The sequence below is a fragment of the Panulirus ornatus genome, chromosome 19 (assembly GCF_036320965.1).
Source record: "Panulirus ornatus isolate Po-2019 chromosome 19, ASM3632096v1, whole genome shotgun sequence".
NCBI lineage: Eukaryota > Metazoa > Arthropoda > Malacostraca > Decapoda > Palinuridae > Panulirus > Panulirus ornatus.
The window spans coordinates 747175-760157 of record NC_092242.1 but is presented as its reverse complement, the minus strand read 5'-3'; the positions used below and the strand labels follow the sequence as shown (position 1 = coordinate 760157).

General features: G+C 41.3%; 1 protein-coding gene across 2 annotated transcripts in view; it reads left to right on the top strand.

The window, feature by feature from the left end:
• The first annotated feature begins 4580 nt into the window (after positions 1 to 4580).
• Positions 4581 to 12983, top strand: part of Kaz (E3 ubiquitin-protein transferase Katazuke) — a 116685-nt gene continuing 108282 nt past the window's right edge. Inside the window, exons 1-2 of one of the 2 annotated variants that reach the window (XM_071673425.1) lie at positions 4581 to 4793; positions 12244 to 12309. In XM_071673425.1, the coding sequence (XP_071529526.1) occupies positions 12271 to 12309 (39 nt within the window). In that variant the 5' untranslated portion in view covers positions 4581 to 4793; positions 12244 to 12270. Of the gene's footprint in view, positions 4794 to 4961; positions 5091 to 12243; positions 12310 to 12983 lie in introns of those variants that run through there. The other variant, XM_071673424.1, reaches the window with a different exon arrangement.

Here is a 12983-nt window from a genome sequence, read left to right as displayed (position 1 = left end):
CTTCCTCGCAAGCATCGTCCAACGTCTCTCTTTTCTGTTTCATCAAAAACCTTACTTCATCCTACACTCACTACCCTTTCTAATCTGCCCACCTCCCACCTTTCTCATGCCACATGCATCTTTTGCGCAAGCCATCACTGCTTCCTTAAATACAACCCATTCCTCACCCACTCCCTTCACGTCTTGTGCTCTCACCCAATTAGCCGTTACCCTGGTGATGTCTCAATTCTTGCCGGTCCTCACACTTGCTCCGGCTCTCATCCTGGCGACGCGTCGGTCCTGGTATTGTCTACCCCATGACTGGCCTTGTACATCCTGCCAAAATACCTGCAATCTGTAGCTTTTTCCCTTCAGTGGCTGCATGTTCCAGCCCATCTGTACCTCCTGCTGATCAAGTAGCTCAGTATCATGATGTGCTCCTTCCTCCAGATGCTTCACCTTCTGATCAGTGTTAACCCAGGTGGGTTGTGCTATCCATTTCTCCTGTTACTCTACCGTAATTTCATGTCACTTTACTGATCCATCCATTCTAGTTACAGTACTGTGTACACGGTAACCCTAGTCCCAGTACTGTGTATACAGTAACCATAATCCTAGAACTATGTACACAGCAACCCAAGTCACTGTACCGTGAATAGGGTAACCCTCGTCCAAGCAATCTGTAAACGGTAACCTTAAACCCAGCACTATAGCATGAGCACGCTAAATTCAGTCCTAGTACTACATACACAGTAACCTTAGTCCCAGCACTATGTACACGGTAACCCTAGTCCCAGTACTGTGCACACGGAAACAATATTCCCAGCACTATGTACACGGTAACCCTAGTCCCAGTACTATGCACCAGGTAACACTAGGCATAGTACTATTTGCTTGATACACCTAAACACAGCACTACGTACACGATAAACTTCCTAGCACCATGTGCATGGTAACCCTAGTTCCACCACTTTGTACACGGCAACCGTAATCCCTGCACTATGTACATGGTAACCCTAGTCCCAGCACTATGAGCACGGTAACCGTATTCCCAGAGTTATGTATCTGCTAACCCTAGTTCCAGCACTATGCACACGGTAACCCTAGTCCCAGCACCATGTGCACGTTAACTCTAGTCCCAGCACTATAGACACGATATGTACGATAACGCTATTCCCAGTGTTATGTACACGGCAACTCTAGTTTCAACACTATGTGCACAATAACCCTAGTACCAGAACTGTGTCTGCCAGCGCTAGTCCTAGCACTGTGTACATGGTAACCCTTGTCCCAGCACTATGAGCACAGTCACCCAGTTCCCAGCGTTGTGTCTACTAACCCTAGTCCCAGCGATATGTACCCGATACCCCTAATCCCAGTGCTGTGTGCAGGATACCCCTATTTCCAGTGCTATGTACACATGTCAACCCTAGTCCCTGTACTATGTGCACGATAACCCTAGTCCCAGGGCTGTGTGTACGATAACACTAATCCTAGTGCTGGTGCAGAATAACCCTAGTCCTAGCACTATGTGCACGGTTACCCTAGTCCCAGTACTATGCACACGGTAACCCTAGTTCCAGCACTATGTACATGAAGTCCTAGTCGCAGACTATGTGTACGGTAACCCTGATCCCAGCACTATCTGCTCGGTAACCTTATTCTCAGTACTACGTAAACGGAAAACATTGTCCCAGCACTATGACTTTTGCATTGCAAGGTCTGCTGCTTGCTGGGCTTCTTCTCTTAGGTATTTGAGTGAATCTTTCGTCTTGATCCTCGAAATCCCTAAAACGTTTAACCGGGTTTGACATGTCTTTGCTTTCTAATCCTCCTTTCTTTGGTATTCCTTCTCGCTGTTAACTTTAACTCTATTTGGTCCACTCTAGTAGTCACTGGTAGAGCGACATCCCCTTATCCAATCAGCCCTGGTGTCCCACGGGATTCCATCTTGTCGCCGACTGTCTCCATAAATGGTCTCTCTTCAACTTGTAACCTTGTTTTCCCTCTTACGCTGATAATTTCACCCTATATGCTTCATCTTAATTTCTCTCCCCTCCTCACTCTAGTAGCCATCCTGTTTTTCGTCCTGTACATATCTCCTCTACTCATTCGATTTTTTGCAACATATGAGAATGGGGAAACAATAATAATTAAATCCAATAGTGCTCCAATGCAATTTCTACCCTAATCTTCTCTGAAGATAACTCGCTTCCCTTTGCTCGTTTTCAAAATAACAGTTTTACCTTGCAATAACGAAACAAAAATATGTTGGACACAATCAAATCCTCCACCCTATCCTTCAAATTCCATATAACCAACATGAAAAAACATGCCTCCTATGAGCCTGGGGAATAAGTGCCATAATAATTTTTCTTGAGCAGATATCTCCCGTCTAGGTGAGTTTTACTTGCCCTAGTACGTAATATTACTTGTGCATCTAACTTCTTTTATATTACCCAGAATATAATAAAAAATCTATCATTAATTCCCAAGGTATCATTTCTCTTCAACCATCCTTTTCTGGCTGTCGTAAAGTTGCTGTTCTTTTCCTCTTCTAAGACATCATTTCAGTCACTGCTTTTGTGAGCTCTGGGTGTGTCTTTGCAACGAAATCTTGGACCGTGGACGAATTTAGCTGCTGTTTCCCATAATTTTTATGTGGAGTTTTGTTACAGGAAGAATTATTATACTTCCCTCCTTCCTCAAACAACGAAGCCACGGTACTGTTCCCTCTTTCGGCTTCCTTCTTCCTATTACTTTCCTACTTTTAAGTCATTTCTTTTACCATATTTTCTTATCATCTGAAACAGCCATCATTGGAACATCACAAGAAACGTTCACAATGTGCGGCACAGTCTCAAGACAGGAAGAGGATATCTACAAGAGGTAAAACAAGAAACGGCTCATGAAACTGCTGGCAGGAAAAAGCAAGAAAAGGAAAGGATAAATAATAAGAGCAAAAGACACAGCTAATGGAACTGCTGACAGAGAGTCTAGATAGGCAAAGGATGAGTAGCCAGACAAGGAAATCGAGGCAGAATGACCAAAAGACCAGAATAAGAGCCCAAGAATCTATTGCAGACGGGAATCTCCTTAATGAATATGAAATTATGTTATAGTATATCATGTGAGTTAAGAAATTTGTTTTATCAATTATGGCATTCAACTTTATATCTTAAAGAAGTTCATAACCCGGACAAAGGACTGGTACCTCAGCATGTGGTTTTCATAAACTGGTCGCTATAAATATCAACATACCATACTTGACATCTCTTATCACTGTCTCTCTCTTCTCTACTTAATATCCAGCGTTTATCTAATACTTAAATACTTGAAGTGTGGTGATCAAACTTAAGAAGCAAATTCCTACTGGGGTCTTATATACATTGTAAATGACTTGCTGAACATTTCTTTGTTCATGTACGGTTAAATCAATTCTTATATTTGACTGCAGAGTTTGCCTCCGTTACAGTTCCTCTGACACAAGGATTCCTGTGGGTAGCAATGCTTCCTTATATTCACATACAGCCTTTTTTCAAGTGTTCTTCCTTTATCATTTATAGCGAATTTTATTGGTAATGTATCGAACCAACTTTAGACCTTGTCCTTCACACAAACTGACGAAACCCTTTATCATTCTTAACTTCTAGCATGATCTTAGCATCATAAGCGAATTTACTTACGTCTGGGTAGTTGTGGCACGTCATTCACACCAATCGCGAAGAGCAACGGACCTAAGACCAAGCTTTGTAGCACTCATTGGTATCCACCTCAAACCTATAGGGAAAAGGCCAACTTGCGTCCTTCTCTATCTACTGAGAGAGTCTTTACCCTTTACGCAACAGATGCCGAAGTGCCTCCGGCTCCAGAGAAAAGACGTGCCACAGGACAGTGTGTAAAGAATTCTAGGCCAGTGCTTACCTTAAACTAACCTTCAAACTCGCAGTTATCCTCGTCAAATCACTAAGCAGGACAAAGCGTAAAGAAAACATTCCATGACAACAGTCACAACTTAAGAGAACGAACCAAGGCAATGACTATCCCAACCTAATACTTAACCTCGCCAGATTGCTACATAGCAGAAAATGTAAAGACAGCAATCAGGAGCAACACTGACTGTAAAAGGGCAAATCCAGGCCAATGGTCACCCTTACCCTAACCTTCAATCACAAAGTCGCCACACAAGGTGTTGAGACCAATTCAGAGCTCACCCTACCTGACCATAAACCTCATGAAGTCGCCACACAAGACAAGGTGAAAAGATCAAGCCATGCCAATGCGAAAGTTAACGTAAACCTCAGCCTCTCTAAATCGCCAAAAAAAAAAAAAATGTGTAATGAGTAATTAAGGCCCCATATCCCTTCATGAAAATCCAGCTTCATTATCAGTCTACGCATGCAGCGTCAAACGCCTTTTGACAGTTCACATGATATAAATCATTCATCCATCTCAGTTTATAAAAGTCTAAAATTCATTCTGTACAACTTTCTCCGAATGAACTCATATTGTCTCCCTTTTTCAGTGTATCTCATTTTTGTTAATGATAATTCCTTGTAAAAACCTTTGCGCATGATATTGAAAATTTACGGAGTACCTGCATACTTGGTGAGAGGAAGTTTATAACCAAAAAGGACACGCGTGAACAATGAACCTAAAACTGTTATGGCCCCACAGAAAATTTCCCTTCAATATTCATCACCAATACTGACCGTTTGTTGGTCAACACCTAGCTGTATGTGGCATAACCGCACGTTTGGGCTCGAATGAATGACTGAAAATTATCCTGATAATCTCGTCTTGGTCCAGAAAAAGTATTTTGTTTACATCTTTCTTGTCAAATTTGTTGTAACATTGTTTAACATCTGCTTTACATATATAACTTTATGTATATATATATATATATATATATATATATATATATATATATATATATATGATAAATTTTCGGTAATATCTCAAGAAATTAATTCGATGAAAGTGTTTGTAGTTCCCCTCCCTAATCAGAACGCAAAGCGGCCATTTGTTTACAATTGTCAGCTGAGGGACAAAGAGTTCTACGACCTGATTGCTGATTGAACATTGCTCATTTTGACCGGCTTATAGTTATAGTTAGTTCAATACTTATAGCTTTATTTAGTTTATTGTCATGGTTTAGTTGTGTATGCTCATCATGGTCACTAAAATTTTTAAATCCCCAGATAACTAAGAATAGTAATATTTTTAGCATACTATATATAAAGGATTATTCTAGGCCAGTGACTCTAAAGTTCTTGTAAGATCCTCATTACTAACATTGGAAATCAATATTTGTTGATATATTGGTATATAAGGAGGGTCTTTATTCTTGTAATGTCTTCCCACTGACATCTCTGCATGCATAGTATCAGAATGTTGGTAAATTTGTTGTTTAATACTGCCATTGAGTTTAGAATGTAATACTTTCTTTTTTATGAGATATTTGGGAATTAGAAAATTATGAGGGTATTATTAAGGTCTCTCTTTTTTCTATCCTGTGATTTAAGAATTTAGTAGGTTAGGCTACGAAGATCAGGGAAATAATGAGCTTGATTAACATTAAAGGGGTTAAGACATGTCTTGAAGTTCATAGATTTAAGGAAAATATCACCCTTGCCCAGGGGCTGAGATTTAGCTTAATATGTATTGCTTTCTCTGCTCCATATGATATGCAATGACACAGAAATTGGCTTTTACTGTTCTTCACACTTATGAGTTATTTTCCCATAACATTGTGTTTGCTCAAAGGGGTGAAAATAAAGGGGTACACTCGTGGTCTGGTTGTATGCACATATCCTTACCTTTCCCATATTTATTTAGCTCATGTCCTTCATTATTTTCAAAACTTTTATTAGATCTCTCAATTTTTTTTATGCAGAGAGTACAGCTTTTACTCTTACACCAGCAGTTTACCATTCGTTAAGAGTAAATTTACTGTTTCATGATAGCCCTTTGCATGAATATCTTGTACCTGTGTCCTCTTGTATTTCCCCTTGATCTAAAATGCAAAAGCTCTCCTTAATTTATTCAGCTCATGCTCTTCACTATTTTCAAACTTCTGGTACATCTCTGTTTTCTTTTCTTTAGTAAGTACAGTTTTACATTTTTCAGTGTTTTTCTCGTACCCTAGCTATTCCAGTCCTCTTATCGTCATTGTTACTGTTGTCTGTACTCTTTCCAAAACATCAGTATCTTCTGTCTGATAAAGCAACCATAAGGCAACAATATGTGGTGTTAGGTGGTTTGATCGAGTAAGTAAAAAAAGGGTAAGAGAGATGTGTGGTAATAAAAAGAGTGTGGTTGAGAGAGCAGAAGAGGTGTATATTGAAAGGGTTTGTTCACTTGGAGAGAATGAGTGAGGAAAGATTGACAAAGAGGATGTATGTGTCAGAGGTCGAGGGAACAAGGAGAAGTGGGAGATCAAATTGGAGGTGGAAGGATAGAGTGAAAAAGATTTTGAGCGATTAGGGCCTGAAGATACAGGAGGGTGAAAGGCGTGCAAGGAATAGAGTGAATTGGAACGATAGGGTATACCGGGGTCGACGTGCTGTCAATGGATTGAACCAGGGCATGTGAAGCATCTGGGGTATACCATGGAAAGTTTTGTGGGGCCTGGATGTAGAAAGGGAGCTGTGGTTTCGTTGCATTATGTATGACAGCTACAGACTGAGTGTGAATGAATGTGGCCTTTGTTGTATGTATATGTGCGTGTGTGGGCGTTTATCTATATACATGTGTATGTGGGTGGGTTGGGCCATTCTTTCGTCTGTTTCCTTGCACTACCTCGCTAACGTGGGAGACAACAACAAAGTATAATGAATAGATAAATAGATATATATATATGTAGCTGTCAAGTCAATTGGGAGGTGAGTTTGAATGGAGAAAAACTGGAGGAAGTGAAGTGTTTTAGATATCTAGGAGTGGATCTGGCAGTGGATGGAACCATGGAAGCGGAAGTGGATCATAGGGTGGGGGAGGGGGCGAAAATTCTGGGGGCCTTGAAGAATGTGTGGAAGTCAAGAACATTATCTCGGAAAGCAAAAATGGGTATGTTTGAAGGAATAGTGGTTCCAACAATGTTGTATGGTTGCGAGGCGTGGGCTATGGATAGTGTGTGCGCAGGAGGATGGATGTGCTGGAAATGAGATGTTTGAGGACAATGTGTGGTGTGAGGAGGTTTGATCGAGTGAGTAACGTAAGGGTAAGAGAGATGTGTGGAAATAAAAAGAGCGTGGTTGAGAGAGCAGAAGAGGGTGTTTTGAAGTGGTTTGGGCACATGGAGAGAATGAGTGAGGAAAGATTGACCAAGAGGATATATGTGTCGGAGGTGGAGGGAACAAGAAGAGGGAGACCAAATTGGAGGTGGAAAGATGGAGTGAAAAAGATTTTGTGTGATCGGGGCCTGAACATGCAGGAGGGTGAAAGGAGGGCAAGGAATAAAGTGAATTGGAGCGATGTGGTATACCGGGGTTGACGTGCTGTCAGTGGATTGAATCAAGGCATGTGAAGCGTCTGGGGTAGACCATGGAAAGCTGTGTAGGTATGTATATTTGCGTGTGTGGACGTAGGTATATACATGTGTATGGGGGTGGGTTGGGCCATTTCTTTCGTCTGTTTCCTTGCGCTACCTCGCAAACGCGGGAGACAGCGACAAAGTATAATAATAATAATAATATTAATGATATATATATATATATATATATATATGTATATATATATATATATATATATATATATATATATATTAGAGTATTAGTGAAAGAGAAGAGAGAGGCATTTGGACGATTTTTGCAGGGAAAAAATGCAATTGAGTGGGAGATGTATAAAAGAAAGAGACAGGAGGTCAAGAGAAAGGTGCAAGAGGTGAAAAAAAGGGCAAATGAGAGCTGGGGTGAGAGAGTATCATTAAATTTTAGGGAGAATAAAAAGATGTTCTGAGGAGGTAAATAAAGTGCATAAGACAAGGGAGCAAATGGGAACTTCGGTGAAGGGCGCAAGTGGGGAGGTGATAACAAGTAGTGGTGATGTGAGAAGGAGATGGAGTGAGTATTTTGAAGGTTTGTTGAATGTGTTTGATGATAGAGTGGCAGATATAGGGTGTTTTGGTCGAGGTGGTGTGCAAAGTGAGAGGGTTAGGGAAAATGATTTGGTAAACCGAGAAGAGGTAGTGAAAGCTTTGCGGAAGATGAAAGCCGGCAAGGCAGCAGGTTTGGATGGTATTGCAGTGGAATTTATTAAAAAAGGGGGTGACTGTATTGTTGACTGGTTGGTAAGGTTATTTAATGTATGTATGACTCATGGTGAGGTGCCTGAGGATTGGCGGAATGCGTGCATAGTGCCATTGTACAAAGGCAAAGGGGATAAGAGTGAGTGCTCAAATTACAGAGGTATAAGTTTGTTGAGTATTCCTGGTAAATTATATGGGAGGGTATTGATTGAGAGGGTGAAGGCATGTACAGAGCATCAGATTGGGGAAGAGCAGTGTGGTTTCAGAAGTGGTAGAGGATGTGTGGATCAGGTGTTTGCTTTGAAGAATGTATGTGAGAAATACTTAGAAAAGCAAATGGATTTGTATGTAGCATTTATGGATCTGGAGAAGGCATATGATAGAGTTGATAGAGATGCTCTGTGGAAGGTATTAAGAATATATGGTGTGGGAGGAAAGTTGTTAGAAGCAGTGAAAAGTTTTTATCGAGGATGTAAGGCATGTGTATGTGTAGGAAGAGAGGAAAGTGATTGGTTCTCAATGAATGTAGGTTTGCGGCAGGGGTGTGTGATGTCTCCATGGTTGTTTAATTTGTTTATGGATGGGGTTGTTAGGGAGGTAAATGCAAGAGTTTTGGAAAGAGGGGCAAGTATGAAGTCTGTTGGGGATGAGAGAGCTTGAGAAGTGAGTCAGTTGTTGTTCGCTGATGATACAGTGCTGGTGGCTGATTCATGTGAGAAACTGCAGAAGCTGGTGACTGAGTTTGGAAAAGTGTGTGGAAGAAGAAAGTTAAGAGTAAATGTGAATAAGAGCAAGGTTATTAGGTACAGTAGGGTTGAGGGTCAAGTCAATTGGGAGGTGAGTTTGAATGGAGAAAAACTGGAGGAAGTGAAGTGTTTTAGATATCTGGGAGTGGATCTGGCAGCGGATGGAACCATGGAAGCGGAAGTGGATCATAGGGTGGGGGAGGGGGCGAAAATCCTGGGGGCCTTGAAGAATGTGTGGAAGTCGAGAACATTATCTCGGAAAGCAAAAATGGGTATGTTTGAAGGAATAGTGGTTCCAACAATGTTGTATGGTTTCGAGGCGTGGGCTATGGATAGAGTTGTGCGCAGGAGGATGGATGTGCTGGAAATGAGATGTTTGAGGACAATGTGTGGTGTGAGGTGGTTTGATCGAGTAAGTAATGTAAGGGTAAGAGAGATGTGTGGAAATAAAAAGAGCGTGGTTGAGAGAGCAGAAGAGGGTGTTTTGAAGTGGTTTGGGCACATGGAGAGGATGAGTGAGGAAAGATTGACCAAGAGGATATATGTGTCGGAGGTGGAGGGAACGAGGAGAAGATGGAGACCAAATTGGAGGTGGAAAGATGGAGTGAAAAAGATTTTGTGTGATCGGGGCCTGAGCATGCAGGAGGGTGAAAGGAGGGCAAGGAATAGAGTGAATTGGAGCGATGTGGTATACCGGGGTTGACGTGCTGTCAGTGGATTGAAGCAGGGCATGTGAAGCGTCTGGGGTAAACTATGGAAAGCTGTGTAGGTATGTATATTTGCGTGTGTGGACGTATGTATATACATGTGTATGGGGGGGGTTGGGCCATTTCTTTCGTCTGTTTCCTTGCGCTACCTTGCAAACGCGGGAGACAGCGACAAAGTATAATAATAATAATAATAATATATATATATATATATATATATATATATATATATATATGTTTGAAGGAATAGTGGTTCCAACAATGTTGTATGGTTGCGAGGCGTGGACTATGGATAGAGTTGTGCGCAGGAGGATGGATGTGCTGGAAATGAGATGTTTGAGGACAATGTGTGGTGTGAGGTGGTTTGATCGAGTAAGTAATGTAAGGGTAAGAGAGATGTGTGGAAATAAAAAGAGCGTGGTTGAGAGAGCAGAAGAGGGTGTTTTGAAATGGTTTGGTCACATGGAGAGAATGAGTGAGGAAAGATTGACCAAGAGGATATATGTGTTGGAGGTGGAGGGAACGAGGAGAAGAGGGAGACCAAATTGGAGGTGGAAAGATGGAGTGAAAAAGATTTTGTGTGATCGGGGCCTGAGCATGCAGGAGGGTGAAAGGAGGGCAAAGAATAGAGTGAATTGGAGCGATGTGGTATACCGGGGTTGACGTGCTGTCAGTGGATTGAATCAAGGCATGTGTATGGGGGTGGGTTGGGCCATTTCTTTCGTCTGTTTCCTTGCGCTACCTCGCAAACGCGGGAGACAGCGACAAAGCAAAAAAAAAAAAAAAAAAATGTAGCTGTCATGTGTAATGCACCGAAACCACAGCTCCCTACCCACATCCAGACCCCACAGAACCTTCCATAGTTTACCCCAAACGGTTCACATGCCCTGGTTCAGTCCATTGACAGCACTGTGACCCTAGTATACCATAGAGATCCAATTCACCCATTCCTTGCACGCCTCTCACCTTCCTGTATGTTCAGGCCTCAATCGCTCACAATCTTTTTCACTCCAGCCTTCCACCTCCAATTTGGTCTCCCAGTTCTTGTTCCCTCCAACTCCGACACATATATCCTCTTTGTCAATCTTTCCTCACTCATTCTCTCCATATGTCCAAACCATTTCAACACACCCTCTTCTGCTCTCTCAACCGCACTCTTTTTATTTCCACACATCTCCCTTACCTTTTCATTACTTACTTGATCAAACCACCTCACATCACATGTCCTCAGATATTTAATTTGCATCACTTTCACCCTGCTCTATACACCCTATCTATAGCCCATGCCTCACAACCATATAATATTGTTGGAACTACTATTCCTTCAAACATACCCATTTTTGCTCTCTGAGATAACATTCTCTCCTTCCTAACATTCTTCATCACTCCCAGAACCTTCGCCCCCTCCCCCACCCTGTGACTTACTTCCGCTTCCATGGTTACATTCGCTGCTAAGTCCTCTCCCAGATATCTAAGACACTTCATTTCCTCAAATTTTTCTACATTTAAACTTAAATCCTGATTAATTTGTCCCTTAGAAGCCACAGTGACATCACACAGCCCTACCTCACACCTACATATATCCCAAAACTTTCGCTCAGCTCTCCATCCACTCTTACACATGTATTTGCTCCTGTATAGAAGGCTTTTACACCATTCAACAGTTGTCCCCCTATACCATACATCCTTAACTCATCCCACAAAGCATTCCACTCCTCTGTCATATGCTTTCTCCAGATCCATAAGAGCTGCATACAGCTTCTTACCTTTCGCTAAATACTTTTCCACGGTCATCTTTATCACAAAAATCTGATCCACACATCCCCTAACTTTCCTAAAAACCCCTTGCTCTTCGCTTATTCTCACTTATTCTGCATTCAGTCACTTCCATCACTCTGTCAATTATTATTCTGCATACACTTTTCCTGGTATACTTAACAGACTTATTCCCCTATAAGTGCTACATGTCAATTATTATTCTGCATACACTTTTCCTGGTATACTTAACAGACTTATTCCCCTATAAGTGCTACATACATCCTTAGCACCTTTTCCTTTGGATAACCCCAAGATCCCTTTTACAGGGCTTTTACCTGCAACTTTAAGGCTACACTACAATCAGTAGTAGGAAAAGGATAGGCTCTTTTGGGGTGAAAATTTCTTTTGCAGGTTTGTACTCCTTTTCATCATCTGAGAATTATTTTGCCTTGCTAAAGGTGACTTTTCCATCAAGATGTAACCTTTACAGGTGGAGTTCACTTGTGCCTACACAAAGATTTCATTGCCTTTTCATCACCCCAAGGTTTGAATGACCAAGATACTCTGGGTTTAAATCTGTTTGAATGGTTCATGATATTTATTTTACCTGTGTTTCAAATTTTGTAGTGAACCTCCATTGGTAGAGAAACTTACTACATCTGGAACAATACTAGTAAGGTTAAGCTTTAATGCTAAACAAGAATGTATATTGCTACTGTAATCAGGTGATTGATTGCCCTTAGATTAAGTTGTTTTTTTTAATTGATATTAATCCTTTACTGCTACTAATTTTTTCTTCTCCCTTCAGGACCACACCAGGTAATCGAGACTCATTATGGCAGATGTGACATCTATAGAGCATCCCACATTAAAAGTGAGTTGAGAGCGGGTTTCTTATCTTTAGTTCTATTGCTTTTTTGTTTGCCTAGAGGACTTCATCTTCTTTCTTACCCACAGACAAAGCTGTATAAGCACCTTAGAGAACACTTGTTCAGTAGAGATTAAAACACCATTTTACCCTATAAAATAAGGAGTATTCAGGAAGCCCCACATAGCAACTGTTGAAATCTGTGCTCAAAGTCTAGGTTAGTATAAAAAGAAGAATTCATCCTACTTCAACTTTCTCAGCTTAAAGAGAGGTGATGTTTGGAACAGATGAAGAATGGCTTCATTTGATAACAACCACTCTGTAGCTGCTGTGTATAATGCATAAAAACCAGAAACCCTTGTCCCCAGCCAAGCCCACAGGTCTTTCCCTGGTTACCCCTGATCATTTCATATGCCTTGATTCAGCTGGTGACATCATGGTCACCTGTGTACCACATCACTCCACTTCACTCTATCTCTTGCATGCATCTCACTCTGTATGTTCAGGCACCAATAACTCAAAGCCTGTTTCACACTGTCCTTCTATCTCTTTTTCAGCCTCCTCCTTCCCCTTGCTTTTTCCACATTTGATGCATATGCCCTCTTAGTTAGTCACTCATCTCTCCTCTCTGTAGTTCCAAACCACTTCAGTACACCCTTTTTAGCTCTTTCAGTCATATA